The 19,792-nt window shown below is 33.3% G+C and overlaps 1 protein-coding gene across 1 annotated transcript; it reads right to left on the reverse strand.

Moving 5' to 3' along the window:
* Nucleotides 1–14,914: 14,914 nt before the first annotated feature.
* LOC110931029 (type III polyketide synthase A) lies at nt 14,915–17,730 on the reverse strand. The gene is made up of 3 exons (XM_022174424.2): nt 17,488–17,730; nt 16,009–16,575; nt 14,915–15,401 (listed from the first exon to the last, which is right to left on the reverse strand). Exons 1-3 carry the CDS (start codon nt 17,681–17,683, stop codon nt 14,989–14,991), a joined length of 1,176 nt encoding a protein of 391 aa, XP_022030116.1. The 5' UTR covers nt 17,684–17,730; the 3' UTR covers nt 14,915–14,988.
* Nucleotides 17,731–19,792: the final 2,062 nt, after the last annotated feature.

The raw sequence follows: 19,792 nt of genomic DNA on the forward strand, positions 1-19,792 counted from the left end.
CTCCACTTACTCGTTATTTAATTTAGAATACAATAGTCATCTGGTTTATTGATTTGGGTGAAAAACCTGGCCCGAATTCTAGATCAACACTCGTTTTGTTGTTGATAGTTTGCTAAAATATTACAATTTACATAACCAATAAAAAATAAAACTATTAAGAAATTACATTACATTATTATTATTTTATTACATTATTATTATTATTATTATTTTACATTATATTTATATATATTATATACAGAAGCTAATAAATAGTAATTTTAATATTATAATAATATATAGTTTTTTAATACTTTTATTTTTAATCATTTTTTTAATATCACGGGTTGAGATAAGCTTGGTGTCAACAGGTATTGAGCTGAATTGATATTGGAAATCTTTTGGTTCAGAAAATTCAGTGCTGCTACCCGGTACTATTTGCTCATACCTGATTACGGGTAGCGTACGAAAAACAACGATATCGTACAAAATATATTACGTTAAGTTAATAAAATAACCTAATGAATAGTAGTACTTTTAATATTTTAATAATATAACAACTTTAACAAAATAACCTATTTATTAGTACTTTTAATTTTAATATTTTAATAACATATATAGTGTTTTTATATTTATATTATTTTAATATTATAATAATAATAATTTTCTTTATTATATATCTTAAATTTAATGATTTTTTTTTTATCACGGGTTGAGATAAGCTTGTTGTCAACCGGTATCGGAAATACCGGTATAGTCCTATTCAGTATTAGTAAATGAAGATAAAAACTGGCACCATCCTGGTACAGAAAACGCCAAAACTGGCACCATTCAGGGGTAGGGATGAGCTCGGTGCCAACCGATATCAAAAATATCGGTTACGGTACCGGTATATGAAGGTAAAAACCGGTAGCGAACCGGTACCAGGAATGCCAAAAGTCGGTACCGAATTGGTATTTAAGATCTTTCGGTTTAAGAAATTCGATACCGGTACCCAGTACCATTTCCTCATCTCTGACCACAGATTTCATACGAACAACATCATTACCATACAACTTTTTTGTTGATTTTCTTTCGGTTATCTTTTAGTATTTTTTTCTACATTTTCTTTTTATTCTTGTCAGTGGTTCCGTGCGCAACTCGCTTTAGTGATTCCAAAACACATGTAAACACATACTAAATGACGTCGCAACGCGGTGGCGGTGATAAACCTAGTAATTTTAATGATGTAAAACACAAAAAATAGAGATGATAAAAAAATTAATATTTACCAACTAAAGGGTCCTCGGATACGTTTAGCCAAACGCGAAGCAAAACAATTTTTTCAGTCGATGACCACAGCGTATGTGTTTTCTTGATCTGCGACTCATTGTCATCTTTTTTTTTTTTGACATTTTCCACGATTGTGATAGTCCTGTCATGTCCGGTGATGTCTCGAGCACCACCTTCGGTTGTGACTGGTGAACACTAAAGGGTTGTTGCGTTAGAGCTTGTGGTTAAAAACCTATTGTTGAAAACCAAAAGCATTCATCGGTATGTTTTGTATCATGCTAAAAAGATTATGATTTGGAATGTCGACATTCTCAAAAGACTCTAGATTAATCAGATAATTAACGAGGGGTGGGGGGTGTATTGGGCGTGAATGGGTGAATTCACGCCACAATATGCATGTTGTTATGGTTGGAATTCAATCATATTTTCTACTAAATTCTATAGAAAGGACACGATTTTCAAAGCTATGAGTTGGCATCGCTCAAAAGGAAAAGAATAGTCCACGTCATTCATTGTTTGAAATAATGAAACCCATTATGGCTCTTCCGTCATCACGCGCTCAAACATTGCTCGTCACTACATTAGTAGGCCCTAGAATATTAATCAATGTGGTGAAAATAATAACATGAATGGTTACATATTACTTGTCCTGGCTTCTCTCCTTTCATCTTCAATATCATCTGTAATCATGATTGTAAAGTTCCTTTTAGGTACAACATGCTTTTGACTTTTCTGGACATTGGTTATTTGGTTTAACTGCAACCAATCTTCTCAAGTAACCGAACATGTATTCCTCAACAACTCGTTTATGTGAAACAAGAGATTAAGAAAGTTGTTGAATTTCAAAAATTTAACCGGGTTAGTAATTATTATGTTAATATCACTAAGTTAGTATTAAAATCCGCACTTATCTGGATTTGAACCCAAAACCTCCAGTTTGCTCATATCAAATAGTTGAATATGCATCTCTATGCCCTCGTCGCCTCTACTTAACACAAAATATCTTAATAAACGTTTCAGAGCTAAGTTTTGATTATTTGCTATGTATATATAGTTATGTCTATGCACTCTAAATGAAGCGCAAATATTAGTAAATAGTTGTTCGACTCTAAATAAAAAGTGGAATCGAAAGTAATTGCTTGTTTCCTATATTTAGTTATTTACAACTGATTTAAGTTCTCTTGTGTTTGTTTGTTGTTCTAGTTACATTACATTGCGATTACTTTAGTTTTATGTCTTTAATAAAACTACTAAACATTTGAATTTTACCTTTTGCAACCAAAAAACATAGTGTTATGTTGATCACGTCTTCAACCATGAACGATATGCATTTAACCTATCTATATAAGGTAATTAGGTTTTTGAGTCACTTTATGACCGTCGTCAATGATGATGTAGCATCGTCTCTTAGAAGTTATAAAAATTATCAAAGATACAACGATACAACGATCAAGCTATCTCATAGAAGTTATAAAATTTATCAAAGATACAACCATAAAGACCGACAGGGCCGGATCTAGGGGTGTTTTAGGGGTTCCCAGGAACCCCCTCAGTTTGCCAAAAAATGGAAAAATTTAATGGAAACCTTGTATGATTTGGAAAAATTAGTGAGAATCTATCAAAAGGAACCCGATGAAAAAAATTCCTAGATCCGCCACTGAAGACCGAGACCATTGTCTCTTAGAAGTTATAAAAATTATCAAAGATACAACGGTCAAGCTATCTCATAGGCATGCTTTAGTTGTCCTAAAACTAAACTTCTTGCTTTGGATCCTCACGTTGGAGTTGGTTGTTATAACCTATTATTAACATGCCAATAAGAGAATATATTAGACAAATTATATTAGTTAAGGATTATTATTACTGTTTTTTGTTAAAACAAGAAAATTATGATTTTATTTTCTTTTTATTGTACTATTTTCTAATTTGCCTTTTTTAATATAAAAACCTTACCAACTACTCGCATGAAGCCACACACGAAAGTGGCAAAAACAACATGACAAGACCTTAATCATAATTAAACAAAATTACGTACCGCATTATTTATTCTACTTAGTAAAACAAAAAAGATCATACGCAATAATTGTACTAGTTTTCATCAATAATAATATCATATACATGCATTTGCATTATTTTATAGACAATTAATGACATTTTCTACTATCTATTGATAGACTTGTCGTGTAAGATATAGTTATATTCTTTCTTAATCGTCAAATGGGTACACTGACGACAAAGGGGACAAAGGGTAATCTCTTTGCTTTGTTAGCAAATCTTTGAGCTTTCATCACACTTCTTTCTCTAAACCCACCTCCATGTTAAACTTTGTACAATACAACAATAATCATATCCAGTATAGTCACGCCACCTATAATCAAGCTACTAGGAGGGTGTGACAACCCGCAATTTCAGGTTAATACTTTAACCTAACCACAGTTAGTTTAGACATACATTCATAGCACTGCATTTAACGAGGGTTAGTTAAACGGGTCTACTTTGGTAATTCGGGGAATTACTGGAACACACACAAAAGTTAATTCTCGAACATTGGTGACTAACAGGAATAATTATCATAAACGGACGGTTTATACGAAATTTGTACGTTGCATGACAAACACGTGATTTATATGTCTTAATTTGTAAACTGCAAGATGTTATGTGCTACTGTGTAAAAGTGATAGAGTTAAGGGTTTTTTGTGATTTAAATAGAAAGTTTATTAAAACTACTGCAAAACCCTAAACACTTCTCATTATCTTAATCTCAATCATACGACAGTTTTCTTTAATCATTTTTGGCTTCACAATCTCACACACAATCATCTACTCTCTGATCTTTCAAATCATCAGGAACAAACTCTAGATCGATCTAAGGTAATGCTTTATGTTATATGTTGATGTCCTTGTTTTCTTGATTTCATGCAAACCCTAGATAACCGAACAATCATTTGTGGTTAATTGATCATGCCTGAATGAGTGTGTGATTGCTTGTGAATGAATGTATAATTGGTTGTTAGATGTTAGTGATGCTATTGACATGTTAGAAATGATTAAACTGTTGTTTTGATTTTGAGATTAGGGTTTGAATCGATGAACTGTAACTGTTACATTGCAAACTGCGATGGTTAGTCTGGAGATAATTGTCAGACTTTGTGAAGTCACAAAGTCCGGGATATTGAAATTGATACCAAAAGTCCGAGTTTATACATTAATTCCGAGTTTGATATATATTGGTTATAATGTGTTATGAATTTATACATATAGTCCGAAGTTATTTATAAAGTTCTGAGTTTTTAAAGACAAAACATGATGTCCGAATTTGTTACACCTCAATTCCGAGTTTATATGTGCACACTTGAACTGCGAGCTTACTTGTATATAAAGATTAAGAGATCCGGATTTGGTATGGGTCCGAATTAAATATAAAAAAATTCTGAGTTATATAATACAAGAGGAGTCCACAGTTACTTGAATCTAGCTATTTGTACGAGTTTCATGTATAGATACTTGTCCGAGTTTCTTTAAATGTGTCCGAATATATATGTAAAGATCTAGTGGTCCGAGTTTACATGTTTGGGTTTAAGAGTTTATGTAATTGAGAAGTATAGTTCCGAGTTTACCTTCATGTGATCCGAATTTATGAGTGAACAGGAGGGGTCTGGGTTTATTGGTGTTATTGTGGTCCGACTTTATTAAAGTATAATATAAGGGTCTGGGTTTTCTCATGTGTGTCCCGAGTTACTAGAAGTCCATATATATATATATGATGCCAATTTCCGAGTTTACATGAATTATTTAGGTGTTTCTGAGTTTGTGGATGATGACTGAAATAATATAAGTGTCCGAGTATGTATATATATGTTCCGAAGTTAGCATATTGATTTCCGAACTTATATGGATTCTGAATAAGTATATGTGATCCGAGTTAAACATAATATTCCGATTTCCGAGTTCCTTAGTTATTTGATTATGTATGGGAGTCCGAATTTATGTGAGAGTCTGAACATGTGAATAATTGTTACAAGTATGGTGAATCTGAGTTTAGTACATGCGTTTCGAGTTTCTATATATGATACCATTGTTATCCGAGTTTATACATACAATACCTATGCGTCCGTGCTTATTAGCAAAACAGTATATATATATACATATATATATATATATATATCCGGATTTATTAACAAGTAAATGTCCGAGGTACTGATAAACTATATATCCTAGTTGAAATTATACAACATGTCACCAACTAGAGATCCCACTGTGTGTTACTAAATGTTAACTTGTTAATCTGAACATATTAAACACTGGGTTGTTTGGACATTTAGGGTGTTGCAAACCCTACTCGTATACGTACTTACACTTATTGTACATTAGGTCGCCTGTAACGGACCTAACATTTATTTAACGCGTAGAGGCACGTTAACACATACTGAGCAAACTAAGGTAAGTTCACTACTCTTTCACAAGCATACGTCCCGGGGGGACAAACCATTATTCCTGGGAGGAATACTTTTTAAATGTGTAGTTTTACTTTCGATGTTGGTTAATAAACTCAAATTCTATCACGAAAGTCCCTACTTACTACTGAGCTAGTTGCCTGGAAGGAAACGGGGTATTAGTTGATAGCGCTATTAGGTTTGACAAACCTCACACCGTGCTGAGAGCCGGGCGTGAACTAAGGACCTTAAACACTTTGATCAATGCTGATAGACATTGATGAGGGCACAACAAACATAACAGTCATATCGGTACCGAGTTTATTATTCTTGACATGTCTTTAAAACTTAACATTTACACGATTTACGTGAAACAAACTGTGAACTCGCCAATTTTATGTTGACACACTTTTCTGCATGCTTGCAGGTCGTTAGATATATCAATGAATTGGAACTTGCAGTCTGAGGAGCTAGAAGTGTCATGGGGTGTGTTGCTTGATGAACATTTAATGTTATGCTTATGTGTTTTAAACAAATCGGTTTTGAATGTTTAAAACAATTACAATTGCTTCCGCCGAACACATACTTTGTTTGAAAGGTTTAATTTGAAATACACTATTCATGTCGGACATGATATTTGTGTTTAGTATTATTTACTATAGTTCGACATGATTAGTGGCTAGATCCTGGTACGTCACACGCCTCGCGGTGAAACCCCGTAGGTGGTAATTTGGGGGTGTGACAGAGGGTTTGGAGAGGGTGAGACTGAGATGTAGGCAAGCCTTACCTCTATCCCTAAGGATAAAGAGACTGCTTCCAGTCAGACCCTCAACTCTAAAACCACAACTAAATATAAGAGACAAATGAAGCATATATAGGCACATATCTGCACTAAAAACAACTAGAACACATAAGGTACTAATATATTCTTTTTACAACCACCAAACAAGGAATATGTGACAACGTATAAAAGGGATAGATAACACATCATATAGGCACCCAAGCAAGCGATGACACACAAAGCGTGCCAAAATAAATGAAAAGTTGGGCTCCTAAGACAATACTGTACAAACCAAAACCCCTAATTGTCCTTAACCCTAATCCTACGTATCCACGAACACCTATTCTCGACCATATCCTCGAAGAGGTGCCAGTCTATCAAATCTTGTCTAATCCATTCCTCCCAAATCAGTTTCGGTCTGCCTCTACACCTTTTTCCCTCTACAGTAAGAGTTTCCACAGTTCTAGTTATGGCTGTCGTCTGTCTCTTCCTGACATGCCCAAACCATCTCAATCTTTATTCCCTTATCTTATCTACTATACTGCCTACCCCTAATCTATCTCTAAAAAATTCATTTCTTATCATGTCCAACCTAATATTCCCACACATCCACCTCGATATTCTCATCTGTGCTACCTCTAGCTTACGCGCTTGTGTCTTCTTGATGGCCCAACAATCTGTTCCGTATAGCATAACAGATCTAACCACAACCCTATAAAATTTTCCCTATAATTTATTTGGAAACTTCTTATCACACAATACCCCAGTGACTACTCTCCACCTACACCATCCAACCATTGTCTAAACTCTATACAATAAGAAAAGATAAAAAATAAATCTGACTTATTTTTCAGTTTTAGAAAGTTAAATACAAATGAAAAGAGCATAAAAAGTAAATATTAGCTATATTTTCTCATCAATTTATTAATTGACATTATTTAGTTAAGGTATAATAAATGAAAATAATAAAAATATAATCTACTTATTTTGTTTTACTCTTCGCTCGTGAATCATTTACGTCATATTTTTAGACAAGATGGGCTGCATCTAAAGTTATTTCCTATTGAAAATAATTTTCCCAGCAGCAACATGCACATAAAGTTGGAACAAATGTTCACATGTAAGTTTGAACCAAATCTTCACATGTAATTCTGATAATATTACAATATACATATGCCTGGATTGTTGTACTACTAGCTCATTTTTTTTACAATAAATCCAAAACAAAAAGACATATAATATTACACGTTTGCCATCACTTCATCTCAAGCCTTTACTGAGCTGAAACTCAAACCATTTCCACTAAGATCATCTCTAAGCCTTATGTGATTGTAGACCTATTAACATAAAATACAATCAAAATTCGTAGTACATAAATTCATAACTTCCTATGTAATTATATATGTATGTGATATGTTGCTGAAAATTTATTTTTAATTAGTAGAATATATATAATTGCCAATATTTTAACCATGATCCATAGACAGCTAACAAAATGTAGACCTATTAACACGTTATAAACTGATTTTACATGCATGCCTCGAAAATAAATATTACGTAAATGATTTCTTTTTTTTTGAACGGCAACAACACTTATATAAAGGGCCAGCAAAAATACAACGCGAAAAGCGAAATAAATAAAAGCAGACAAGAACGAAAGTGGACTTGTAGAATGTCCGTTACATCAAAATTAACCCCCTTTTCCCATGATGGAGATGTAATCTTCGCTTTATTGCAAACCTACAAGAAGGCATCGTCTTCACAAGTTCAACAGTTTTTCGAACTGTAACAAAGGTGTCTTCAAAGACTTTCAAGTTGCGGGCATGCCATATCCTCCAAACCGTTGCCGTTGCTGCAGTGTGCACGAGTCTTTTCCAAGTTTTTCCACCCATCACCATTATGTCTTTCAAAGTTTGAGTGTTCTTCGACACTTGAATTCTTAACCAAACAAACATGTTCCACTAAACACTCATAGCCCATAATCAATTAGCGAAAATGTGATCTGTGTCTTCTTCACTTATGCCGCATTGAGGACATTGAGTATCGGCAAAGACGACACCAAGAGAAAAGAAAAACACAATATGTTTATTAATTTTTTTTTATCATTTTAATTATTATACGTTGATATAATTAATGTCAATTTTATATTATTTTCATGTAAATTTAGTTTTTTAAGAATGAGATCAGTTCTTTAAGTTCTCATAATATAAGTAAAACGGTCAGTTCGCTGATCGGTCTTATTAGAAATTTATTCGAAGCACATAATAATTAACTAAGTTGCACAACAATTATACATGAAAGGTATCTATCAAGTGTCAAGTGGGTCAAGCTCGTAACAAAGTTAAAAATCACCCCAATAAGCAAAAACTTTGTGAATTTGGAATCTCTCGGTTTAATGGCCCCTTATCAATGCTTTAAATCTTTCATGGGCCACGTTGGCCAATCTCACATCAATATCAATCGTATTCTTCATGTTTAGAAATTTGTATTTTATAAACCATTAACTTTTTTTATTAGATTCGTCTTGTTTTTCTTCAAATAATTGATTAGAAAATATGATACTTCTACATCCGGTCGGCAAGCTACTGATATGTGCTTTCTGATAATACAAACAGAAAAATATATGTTTTTTAAAGTTTTATTCATAAAATGCAAATCACATACAAATATATGCTTTTACTATTAAATTTGTCCATTATAATACATAGCGAATAGTTAAAATGAGAGCCCTCAAGTTATGAGAAATTGAGAACTCCTTTAAAGAAAAGGTTTGTTTTAAAGTTTTTTCGCCAATTTTTTTTTTTTTTTTTAAATTATGTAACTTGTTCAAAAAAGAAAAAAAAATCATATACGAAAATTTACATAACTCTCCTCTCGACTATTTTCTAAATCTAGTGTAAAATGTGCTAGTTACTACTAATTAACCTCACAATCTAGATATAACTACAATCTTCATAAGTTTGTACAAAAATCATCAGCCTATTTCAACAAATAACACTAAACGGATCATAAGGTCTTTATATGAGTTTTGGTTTAAGGGTTAAAGGTACGTAGCAAATAAACAAATGAAATTGGGTAAACAAAAGGCTGATCATACTATAATTCAACTTCTTTACTTTACAACTCCTTAACTTTGACAATTCTTCAACTTCTATCTCATTCTTTATTTTTCTTTCTTTCTATTTTTTTTCATAGTATCAGGATCTTTGATCCCCAAACCGTACGGCTCGTGTGGTCTTCAAACGACTGATCTTTTCAGTTCTTCAGTAAAGTTCTTAATCTGGCCTGAAAATCCAACATTTAAACTAGGAACCTGCAAGACACTAAGAAACGTACATTTAATCTATTCAAAGTGAAATTTGAAATAAACAACTATAAAAATGAGGGTTTTAGACTTTAAAAGAATGTTTTCTTTCAGACACATCACCCGTGAAGGAACCTTAGAACCAACGGAGTGTTTGAGATATAGATGTGGGTATGATTTTGCGCGAGCAAAACCAACGGAGTGTTTGAGATATAGATGTGGGTACGATTCTGCGCGCGCAGAGGCTTGGTCGCGGTCTGCATTCTGCATAACATTTAGAACCATACCTCTTTAGGTTTTTGAAATTTTAAACGTGATTATTCACATGTGATTGCTACATTCACAAGAAAACAGGGGCGAAGGATAAGAGGGGCGGGGAGGGGCGCCCGCCCCCCCGAATTTTTTGCTCAGTAGTGTTATATATGTAGTTTTCGTATAGAAATTTGTGGGTATATACGTTTTCGCCCCTCCGGTTCTATAGAAAATTTTGGGTATATACGTTTTCGCCCCCCCGGCCGAAAAATTCAAGCTTCGCCACTGCAAGAAAACAAACTTTTATTCTACAAAAACAAGTTAACATCACAACCTAATTGGTTTGTGTTACTTATTATGAAACTTACGTATTTATACATTAGATATCTTAATTGATTTATACTATTCACACGTAAATTATTAGAGCATCTTTAGTGGTGAACAAGATTGACCAACAAAAAGTGTCATGTTAATATGCTACATCAGATTTCAAAACAACCTTCAAAAAACATTATTTTTCGTCCAACAACATATCTATACAAACCTTTACATCAGACTCCACTTTTTATAAAAATATACTAAAAGAGAATGTTTGTTTGTTGTTCACACACACTTGATCCGGGCGAGTCCTTGTCCACGGACGGAGCTACTTCAATTGTGGCTTGGGTCCGAAAATTCGGACGGGTGCCACATTCTCTCATCATTCTCTCATTGGAGGTGCTCTTAGTTAATTATTCAAGTATTAAGATTATTAATTTCATACCATTTATTTACATGTAATTGATTAACTTTTGAAGGGTATTCAAATATATAGCCCAGTGGTGTTGGTGAGTTTATATAAAGCTTAGGATAGAAGAGGTCAGGGGTTCAATCCTCATGGTTTGCAACGTTAGCCATTAAAAATATATATATATATATATATATATATATATATATATATATATATATATATATATATTGTACAACCTTTAACATGTTTGGAGTTTGTAAGTTGATGCAATTACCCAAGGACATTATTGCAATTTTCTTGGGAACTAAAGCCTAACTTTGTGTTTGGACTTATTTGCAGACATCTTCATTATCTGTTTTTTGTATGTTAATAATAGCTGAGAGACCCAAACTTCGATTACGCTTTTGATCTCAAGCAACAAAAATAATAATAAAAAGACAAATCACAGTATGACCCAGAAATTATATAAAAGTAACAGGTGTAGTTTTTGGAAAATATTTAATTTTTTATTTTTTTTGTTAAGTTTGATCACAAAGTACTACTTTTTATCAAGGGGATACATGATTATAGTCATTAGATTTACATTCTTTATGATGAGAGGTCCGTTCACAACAAGTCATATGATGAGAGGTTCACAGCAACTCAATAGAGATAAATATGAATGAAATATTAGCAATATTAATCAAAGTAATGTGTATTGGATATCAAACTAAATACTAGTTATGTTATTAGGTATGTATACGGATTGTTGTGTCAATGTTCTAAACTATGTTTAGGGTCAAGTGTGATATTGTAAATATGGGCGCTGCCGGCCTAAAATTTTATAGGCCAAAAGCAGATAACAAAATTGGTGCCCTTTTCGTATAAAAAAATTGCTAAGATCATGTTATTGATGTATCATCTTTGTTTATGCATAATTATAGATCATAAATCTCAATATCAACAATCTCAAAGTCAAAATCACCTACGTATATAATTTTTTTTAGAGTTTGAGGCTCAAAGTACTTGCTTTATTTCACTCCCCTTGAGCCGGCCCTATATATATGGTTTAATTTGTAAAAGGTCATATTGATCTTCAACTTCATTGTTTTCAAGCCCTGATTGCCAACAGTGTGTTTGATATTAAACTTGAAAAGAAGCAATGAAGCATTGGTGTAATCAATTCCTTAATTTATATACTTGGATTATAAAGCTATACACAGATATACAAGCGAAGTAAGCTCTAGGTTAATTTATACATATTATAGCATACATTTTAGGGTCCTTTAAGGATGATATAAGGAAGTGTTTGATTAGACGGGTTTGAAATCAGAAGTTAAGATGATACCTAACATGATTACGTATTGTTTTGTTTATTTATCTATATTACTATATAAAGTATCTCTTTGGAATATATAGAAATGTAATTTCATAGATTTTTTTTTAAAACATCTCTTACAACTTTTGATACATAGGGTACAAGATGAGTTTTAGATGGATATAAACGTGTTGTATGTACGATACGTGGAAGCTAATGGTGTGGCTAAAAATTAATAAGTGGCGTATATGTTTTAGTATGTACAATTAGTGTAATTAATTAATTATGCATTTATATTGATTTTTGAATATTAATATATGTATATGTATATTATCACAGCCATCAAGCCAAACCTTTTGGTCGACGTTTAAAGTTGTAGGCATTTGGAATCTTTGGGCCTTTTGAGGACTAGACAATGACTATGACCAACATATGTAGCCCAATAGACGTGTTTAAAAAAAAACCCAAAATAAACAATGTTTGTTTCGGATAATAAAAGTTAAAAAAAATTATCGGTTTGTCATGGTTATGGTCACACCATTATACGCCATAATATGACATACCAAATTTCAAATTTCAAATTTCGATCAAACTATGAGATAATGTTAGCTCAAGCGGTAGTGAAATGCTTGAGATATGCTAGTGAGTGTTAGTTTCCCCTATTAAAGTAAGTTCAACTTTGACCATCTTAGAAGCATTGGTTAGCTTGGACTAGGTCAACTTAAGTTAGACCTATTGTGAGATGATATTGCTATAGACGTCTGTATTGCATCATGATTTACAATTTGTAAGGCTGCATGTTGTGGAAGGGGTGAGCACCCGGCGCTAGCCACGTCATCCGTCACCTAGCTTGCGAGCACCACAATCCAGTCAGGCTAGCGCCAGTGCAAGTGGCCAAAGTGAGTGTGGTAGCCTGAGTGAGCAGGTGTTTTGGAGTGTGGTAGCTTGGGCGAGCAGAGGTTAACCACAGGTCCACAACAGGCTCAAGTGAGGGGAGGCACGAGTGAGCAAGGTGATGAGTAGGCGTCTAGTCAGCGCCATGTGTTGCAATATTACTGGATAAATTCGGGTCATCCAGTGAGTGAGCGACAACGGGTAGTCTAAGCACCACAAGTTGATCAAACTGTAATATCCTTGTGGGGAAGCCATTTAAGAACAACCCTAATTCTATGATTTATAGATATAGATGACTGAAAGTGTAGATTATATAAAAGAAGAACCTTTCTCAATCCAAGTCACTTGTGGAAATGGAGAATTTTCTCTACTCAATTAACCTTTATCGAATAATGCTTAACTATAGGGGTGACTTGCATTTGATACCAATGAAGATTGAAGTTGAAAAAAAAATGAAAGTTTGGTAATTATCAGCTGTTATATCACATAATCTGAATTAATATGTAAAAGTATTGAAAGTGCTGATGTAGTGAAGGACACAAAGGGTTAACGGTTCTAGTTAGTTGTTAAACTCGAATGCCAGTTAGTTACACTCATAATAAATCAGTTAATATATGATAGACAACATACAAAAGACGTAGTAGACGTGTTCACCTTATTGAAAATGAGAATTTCTGAAACCTCAAAGACAAAACATTATAACTAGATCCGTGTTGAACATGAGGTTACATCCTAAGAGAGTCTGAATGATCAATAAAAGTGAAAAAAAAAAAAAAGAAAAATAGACAATACACTTAATGTACTAAAATAGACAACATATATACTAAAAAACAGTTTGTGAGTTTCTTTTAGGCAAAACGGACAATATTGTTAGATATAATCACTCACAACACAAGTTATATGGATCATATTTGTATTTATTTTATTATGTATTTATTGTTAGTATTATGTAAACTTGAAGGGTCTATATGTAAATACACGAAAGTGTATGTGTCGTATGATGTAAACGACGCGTTGGTTCCAAGAACCATATATACAGACATTCGCGTTCATTGCACGGGTAACAAACCCACAAACATTCAATCAAAACAGATTTCGTATTATTCATCAAACTTTGTGTTCTTGAAGATTTTGTTTAGAGATCAATCCTAAACAAGAAATATTCGTTGGTACAAGAGTCCAAAAGTTACGAATTAAGAGCTTGCTATGAGAAAGCGGGTTTTCCAATGATGTCACACAAGCGATCCGTATCAGGAGCCGCTATATTTTGTGTGAACTTAGTATAATCTCGTTTACATACATATAGTTATATTTTCGTATCATTATTTGCACATGAGTGAATTTCAAGGATTGTCCTTTATCTTTATACCCATTTTCAGGCGTTGTCCTTTATGTTTAAAATTGACGAGTTTTGTCCTTTATGTTTTCATATCATACACGTTTTGTCCTTTAGGCCTAACCTAGTTAGTTTTTTCAGTTAAATTTGGTCATATGCTTTGCATATGAGGGCATTTTTGTCAATTCAAAGGTTGTAGAAGCTTTGAGCTGTAAATCTGCCGTTGAAAATACCTTTGAATTGACAAAAACGCCCTCATGTGCAAAGCATATGACCAAATTTAACTAAAAAAACTAACTGAGTTATGCCTAAAGGACAAAACGTGTATGAAATGAAAACATAAAGGACATAACTCGTCAATTTTGAACATAAAGGACAACGTCTGAAAATGAGTATAAAGATAAAGGACAATCCTTGAAATTCACTCTTTCATTTTATATACTCTTTTGAAAGCACTTATATCATTCTGATTAATTGGATGACCTTGTGTTGCATATATGTGAAACTTGTTTCCGGCCACAAGATGCAAACGAAACTAATATGTAAACATTAAAACTTATGAAAATAATAATACTTAAATAGCACTTAATTTGTTGCAATATATATTATGAAGAACACTTTTGACATAGTAACACGAAACATTCTTATAACATAAGAACTATATATTACCAACTTGTAATGATTAATCAATACTTGTATAGTAAAGAGAGTTAATTGAGGCTTCGTAAAAGAATGCCTTCAAAAGTGATCCCAGGGCCAAAAGCCAAAGCAAGCCCCCATTCTTCTGCATTCTCTTTGTTCATCAACTCATCCCTCATATACTCCATCACATAAAATATAGTGTTACTACTCACATTCCCAAAATCCATCAAAGCCCTCCTACTACAATCCAACTTCTCCCCTCTTAACTTCAATGTACTTTCCAATCGGTTCAATATTGCCGGACCGCCAGGGTGCACCGCCCAAAACAAATCGTTAAAGTCCTCCAAGTTCTTTCCACATTTCTCCATCAACTTCTTGCAAAACCCTTCGATGTTATCGTCGATCTTTTGGGGCAAGTCCCGTCCAAGTTTGAAGTTTATTCCCTCTTCCGTAAGCCTTCCATCGATCACATTATGAGTCCCTAGCATTCGACAGTTAGGGTTTATTGCAATCATCTCTGCTATAATTAGCAGGTTTCCTTTGTAGTTATCCTAACTGTATCTTGTTTACGCTTGTTTTGTAATATTCATATATAGTTGATTAATAATCATGGTTGTAAAACAAGGTTTACAAGGCCGAGTACTCCCCGAGTAGTCGCTACAAAGTAGGCTACCGAGGCGACTTTCTTCGACTCCGCCTAATTACTCGGAGTCGGTCAAATGCGGTCAACCTCGGCCAGAATTGGATCTAGTTGGTCAACTCGGGCCTAGTTTGACTTAAATAACAATAAAACAAAATTTCTATGCCTATCACATTAAAGAATGAATATCATTTTCACGTATTTTGTTATAAATATTAGTAAATTTGTGTTATTTGACATATATTTAATCTCCAAAAAGTAATTTCTTTATAATTTAACATGTCCGAGTACTCCCTGAGTACTCTCCGCCTAGACCGAGTACTCTCAACTCCCAGGTCTACCGACTAGGGAGCGCCTAGCGATTTTTGCAACCATGTTAATAATACATAATACCTTACGCTATTTTTATAGCCATAACGTTAACTGTTATATTCTATCTAATACGTACCTGGGAGGAACTGTTGCACTGCATAGCTAAGTTCCAAGAATGGTGACTCAACATGGGATATTGGATCCGCCCCGATAATAGCGGCAGCGGCTCCATCTCCAAAGAGAGCAGCTCCAACTAGATCATAAGGACGGGACTTGTTTGGTGGGCGAAACCCTAAAATGGTAGTCTCGGTAGTGGTCAGTAACACTCGGCTTCCAGGGTTGTTTTCCGCGATATCTTTAGCAATTCGAAGGCCTGTAACGCCTCCATAGCATCCCAAGAAGTATAGCATTACACGGTTAACATCATTTCTCAGCCCGAGCTCGCTAGCAAGGTAAAGATCACCTCCTGGAAGCCGGATTTCGCTTGAGGAAACATAGACTATGTGAGTGATGTCTTCAGCAGGCCTTCCCCATTGTTTGAAACAGGCTAAGCTAGCGTCTTTTGCCATCTCGGTTACAGCTTGGTTTGCTATGGTGAGCCTTTGAGAAATAGTTGCTGAGCCTTCTGTTGCTAGTTCTGGATATTTGTCAAGGATTTCCTTTGACATAACTGTGTATCTGGTTTTGACAGTAGTTGTTTTACCTATATATTAATAATGCAAAAAGCAACAAAAATAATTAGAACATTAATTCTTTTGTTCCTTAAGGACATAATATAGTACTTCCATAATTATTCCATCGAAGACTTATAAAAAAATTACTATAGATAAATAAAAACTAGCAGTCCAATTAGAAAAGAACCAAACATGGTATTTTGGTGTTCATTTGTTTAGCTTTAACCGAACAAATGATAAAACACGAAACAAGTAAATGAACAAAGTTTTTTTTTTGTTCATGTTCGTTTGTTAATAGCATAAACGAAAACGAACGGTTCACATACCTAAACAAACACAAACGAATGAACGTAGATGAACAAACATTATCGAACACCACGCAAACGTTAATCTGTTGTGCCTAAAAGGTTAAGAGAACTAGACTAAATTGTAATAAGATCTAACAATTTTTAGTGAATATAAAATAGAATGAACTTAAACAAATGCACACTGATGAGCATAGTCAGCAAATGTGTACGAACATAAATGAATTTAAACAGAATTTAAACGAACGACTGTAAATGAACACACGAACATAAATAAACGGACAAGACCAGGGGCGGACCTACCCTTTGGCCAGGGTGGGCGGCCGCACCCCTTGAAAAAAAAATTGTGTATATTTTAAGCAAAAAACCCGACCGCACCCCTTGAAAATATGGTTAAACACCTTATCCGCACCCCAGCAAATAATTTCTAGGTCCGCCACTGGACAAGACATACGCGAAGTCATTTTCCTTGGTTTAACTAAATGAACAAACAAGTTTTTTCACATTTAATATTAAATAAATGAATATAAACAAACTTTAAGCCGAACAAATTATTGTATGTTCGGTTCATTTACATGCCTAATTACAAGTAAAGGCGTAGAGTTATACTATAGTAAATAAAATAAAGTAGCTTACACAAGCGTGCCAGCTTCTCTTTCATAGCGAAGTCGGCACAGTTTGTGTCACGGAAATAGCCTTCAACCAAGCAATCTTGTGGAACGAGTTGGCTTGGGAAGGCCTTGCCGATTGCTAGCACGGTGGCTTTTCCTGGAGTAGGAAGACGCCTAGTTGCCGATGAGTCAGATGCACCGTTGTCGTTAATCTTTGACATGGTTACTTATGGGAGGAACAAGTTGAAAGTTTGGTGGATATAAGTTGATGAAGTTGGATGTATATATAAGGAATGATTTAGACTGTTCTTGGAGAAAGTTTGGTTTGGAGAAGAATTGATTCAGCATGAAAAGGTTATAAAATTGCTTAAGAATTACTCTTGGATTAATTTCAATTGGGTTCAGTGGTGTAGGAGGTGTGATGGGATAAGTAAATCAAGAATCATATCTCAAATTATTTCTTAGAGGGAGACATGCAAAATCATCCACTTTTCAACCAAGGCGTGAACCAGAATTAAAATACTGAAATAAGCAAAAAAATATATATCTATTATTTTTAAGAAAATCTGAATACCTTAAAATATATATATCTATTATTTTTAAGAAAATCTGAATACCTTAAAATATACTAATTAATTGAGGATTTTACATTAAGTTAGGGGAGTTTATAGCATCCACAGCACTATACTTCACAAGCCTTTACCTTAGCATGCCACTCCCACATCAAATTTCAAACCTTTCTTAAAATTCTTCAATTTTTCACAACACTATAAAATTTCAAACCCTCATTAAAAACATTATATTATTCACTAGTTTATAGACCCATCTTAGCATGCCACTCCCACATCAAATTTCAAACCTTTCTTAAAAGTCTTCAATTTTTCACAACACTATAAAATTTCAAACCCTCATTAAAAACATTATATTATTCACTAGTTTATAGACCCATCTTAGCATGCCACTCCCACATCAAATTTCAAACCTTTCTTAAAAGTCTTCAATTTTTCACAACACTATAAAATTTCAAACCCTCATTAAAAACATTATATTATTCACTAGTTTATAGACCCATCTATTACATAGGATTGAAGATAGAAAATAAAAAGCTTTAAGATAATCATAGAGTTGATTGAGTTCTTTGGGAAAATAAATGTTTTTTTTTCCATTTATATAAACTTAAATGAGTTTTTTAAAATAAATATATTATTGTTGAGGTCGGTTGCGTTTGAAGGACATAACGATTATAAGTTTTAAATTATTTTTTATATTTCATATTATTTCTTGCATCGCACATAATCAATATAAATTTTAATATGAATACATATAACCTTAATATGAACTATACATACAAACTTAAAGAAACTATAACATTACTCATTTTAAATTAGGGATGAGCTCGGTACCGACCGGTACCGAAAGTACCGGTACCAAAAATCCTCAAAAGTGGGTACCGGTACCGGTACCGAATATACCCGGTACGGTACGGTACCGGTATTTGAGGGTAAAAACCGGTACCGAAAATGTCAAAAGTCGGTACGGAATCGGTACCGAAAAGGTACCCGGTTCGGTAAATTCGGTACCGGTACCGGGTCCATTTTGCTCATCCCTATTTTAAATGATGCGCTTACGAAGTAAGAATTTTGTTTTTTAATACAAAATAATTAGTATATTTTAGTTCTCTTATTTCAAATTATATTTTCTTATTTTAAAAAATGTTATCAAAGTAGATGATGGAATGGAATTAGTTCATGATCTAAGATTATATATATTAAACATATATATATATATATATATATATATTGTTTATACATATGTTTAACATTTGTGAAAACGATAATAAAAAATTATAAATATGATGATGTTTTAAATTTTTGGTTACGTCAAATAGTGACGGGTATATAAATTTTTGGTTATCTCATCTTCTTTTGATAAGTATGTTTTTATTTACTAAAGTAGTGATATTATACTAAAGTATAGGTAAGTAGATAACTAATGTTAATTATTAAAAATATTGAAGAGATATAATCAATAATATAAGATTATTTGTAATATATATTAAATTAAGTCATTTAATAATCTTTATATTAATTTACTTATTATTTATTATATGGTTGAGATATAATAATAAATTGACACATGACATTTTGATAAAATCCTTTGTTATAAAAGAATGCCATATGGCATTAAAGCTACTCTTTTATTAGTATTAGATGCTTCTAATAAATAATTTCAAATAATGTCATAGGGCAACAACTCCTCCTCCCTAAAAGATTTTTATGTTTTTATCTAAAATAAATTAAAGAGTAAAGTGTCATTTGCGTCCATGTGGT

The sequence above is a fragment of the Helianthus annuus genome, chromosome 3 (genome assembly GCF_002127325.2).
Source record: "Helianthus annuus cultivar XRQ/B chromosome 3, HanXRQr2.0-SUNRISE, whole genome shotgun sequence".
Lineage (NCBI taxonomy): Eukaryota > Viridiplantae > Streptophyta > Magnoliopsida > Asterales > Asteraceae > Helianthus > Helianthus annuus.

Coding starts and splice junctions, on each gene's coding strand:
- LOC110931029 (XM_022174424.2), bottom strand. CDS start 17,683: ATGTCAAAGATTAACGACAACGGTGCATCTGACTCATCGGCAACTAGG. Junction 16,576..17,487: donor AGAGAAGCTGGCACGCTTGT/GTAAGCTACTTT, acceptor ATTAATATATAG/GTAAAACAACTACTGTCAAA. Junction 15,402..16,008: donor AGTGCAACAGTTCCTCCCAG/GTACGTATTAGA, acceptor GTCGAATGCTAG/GGACTCATAATGTGATCGAT.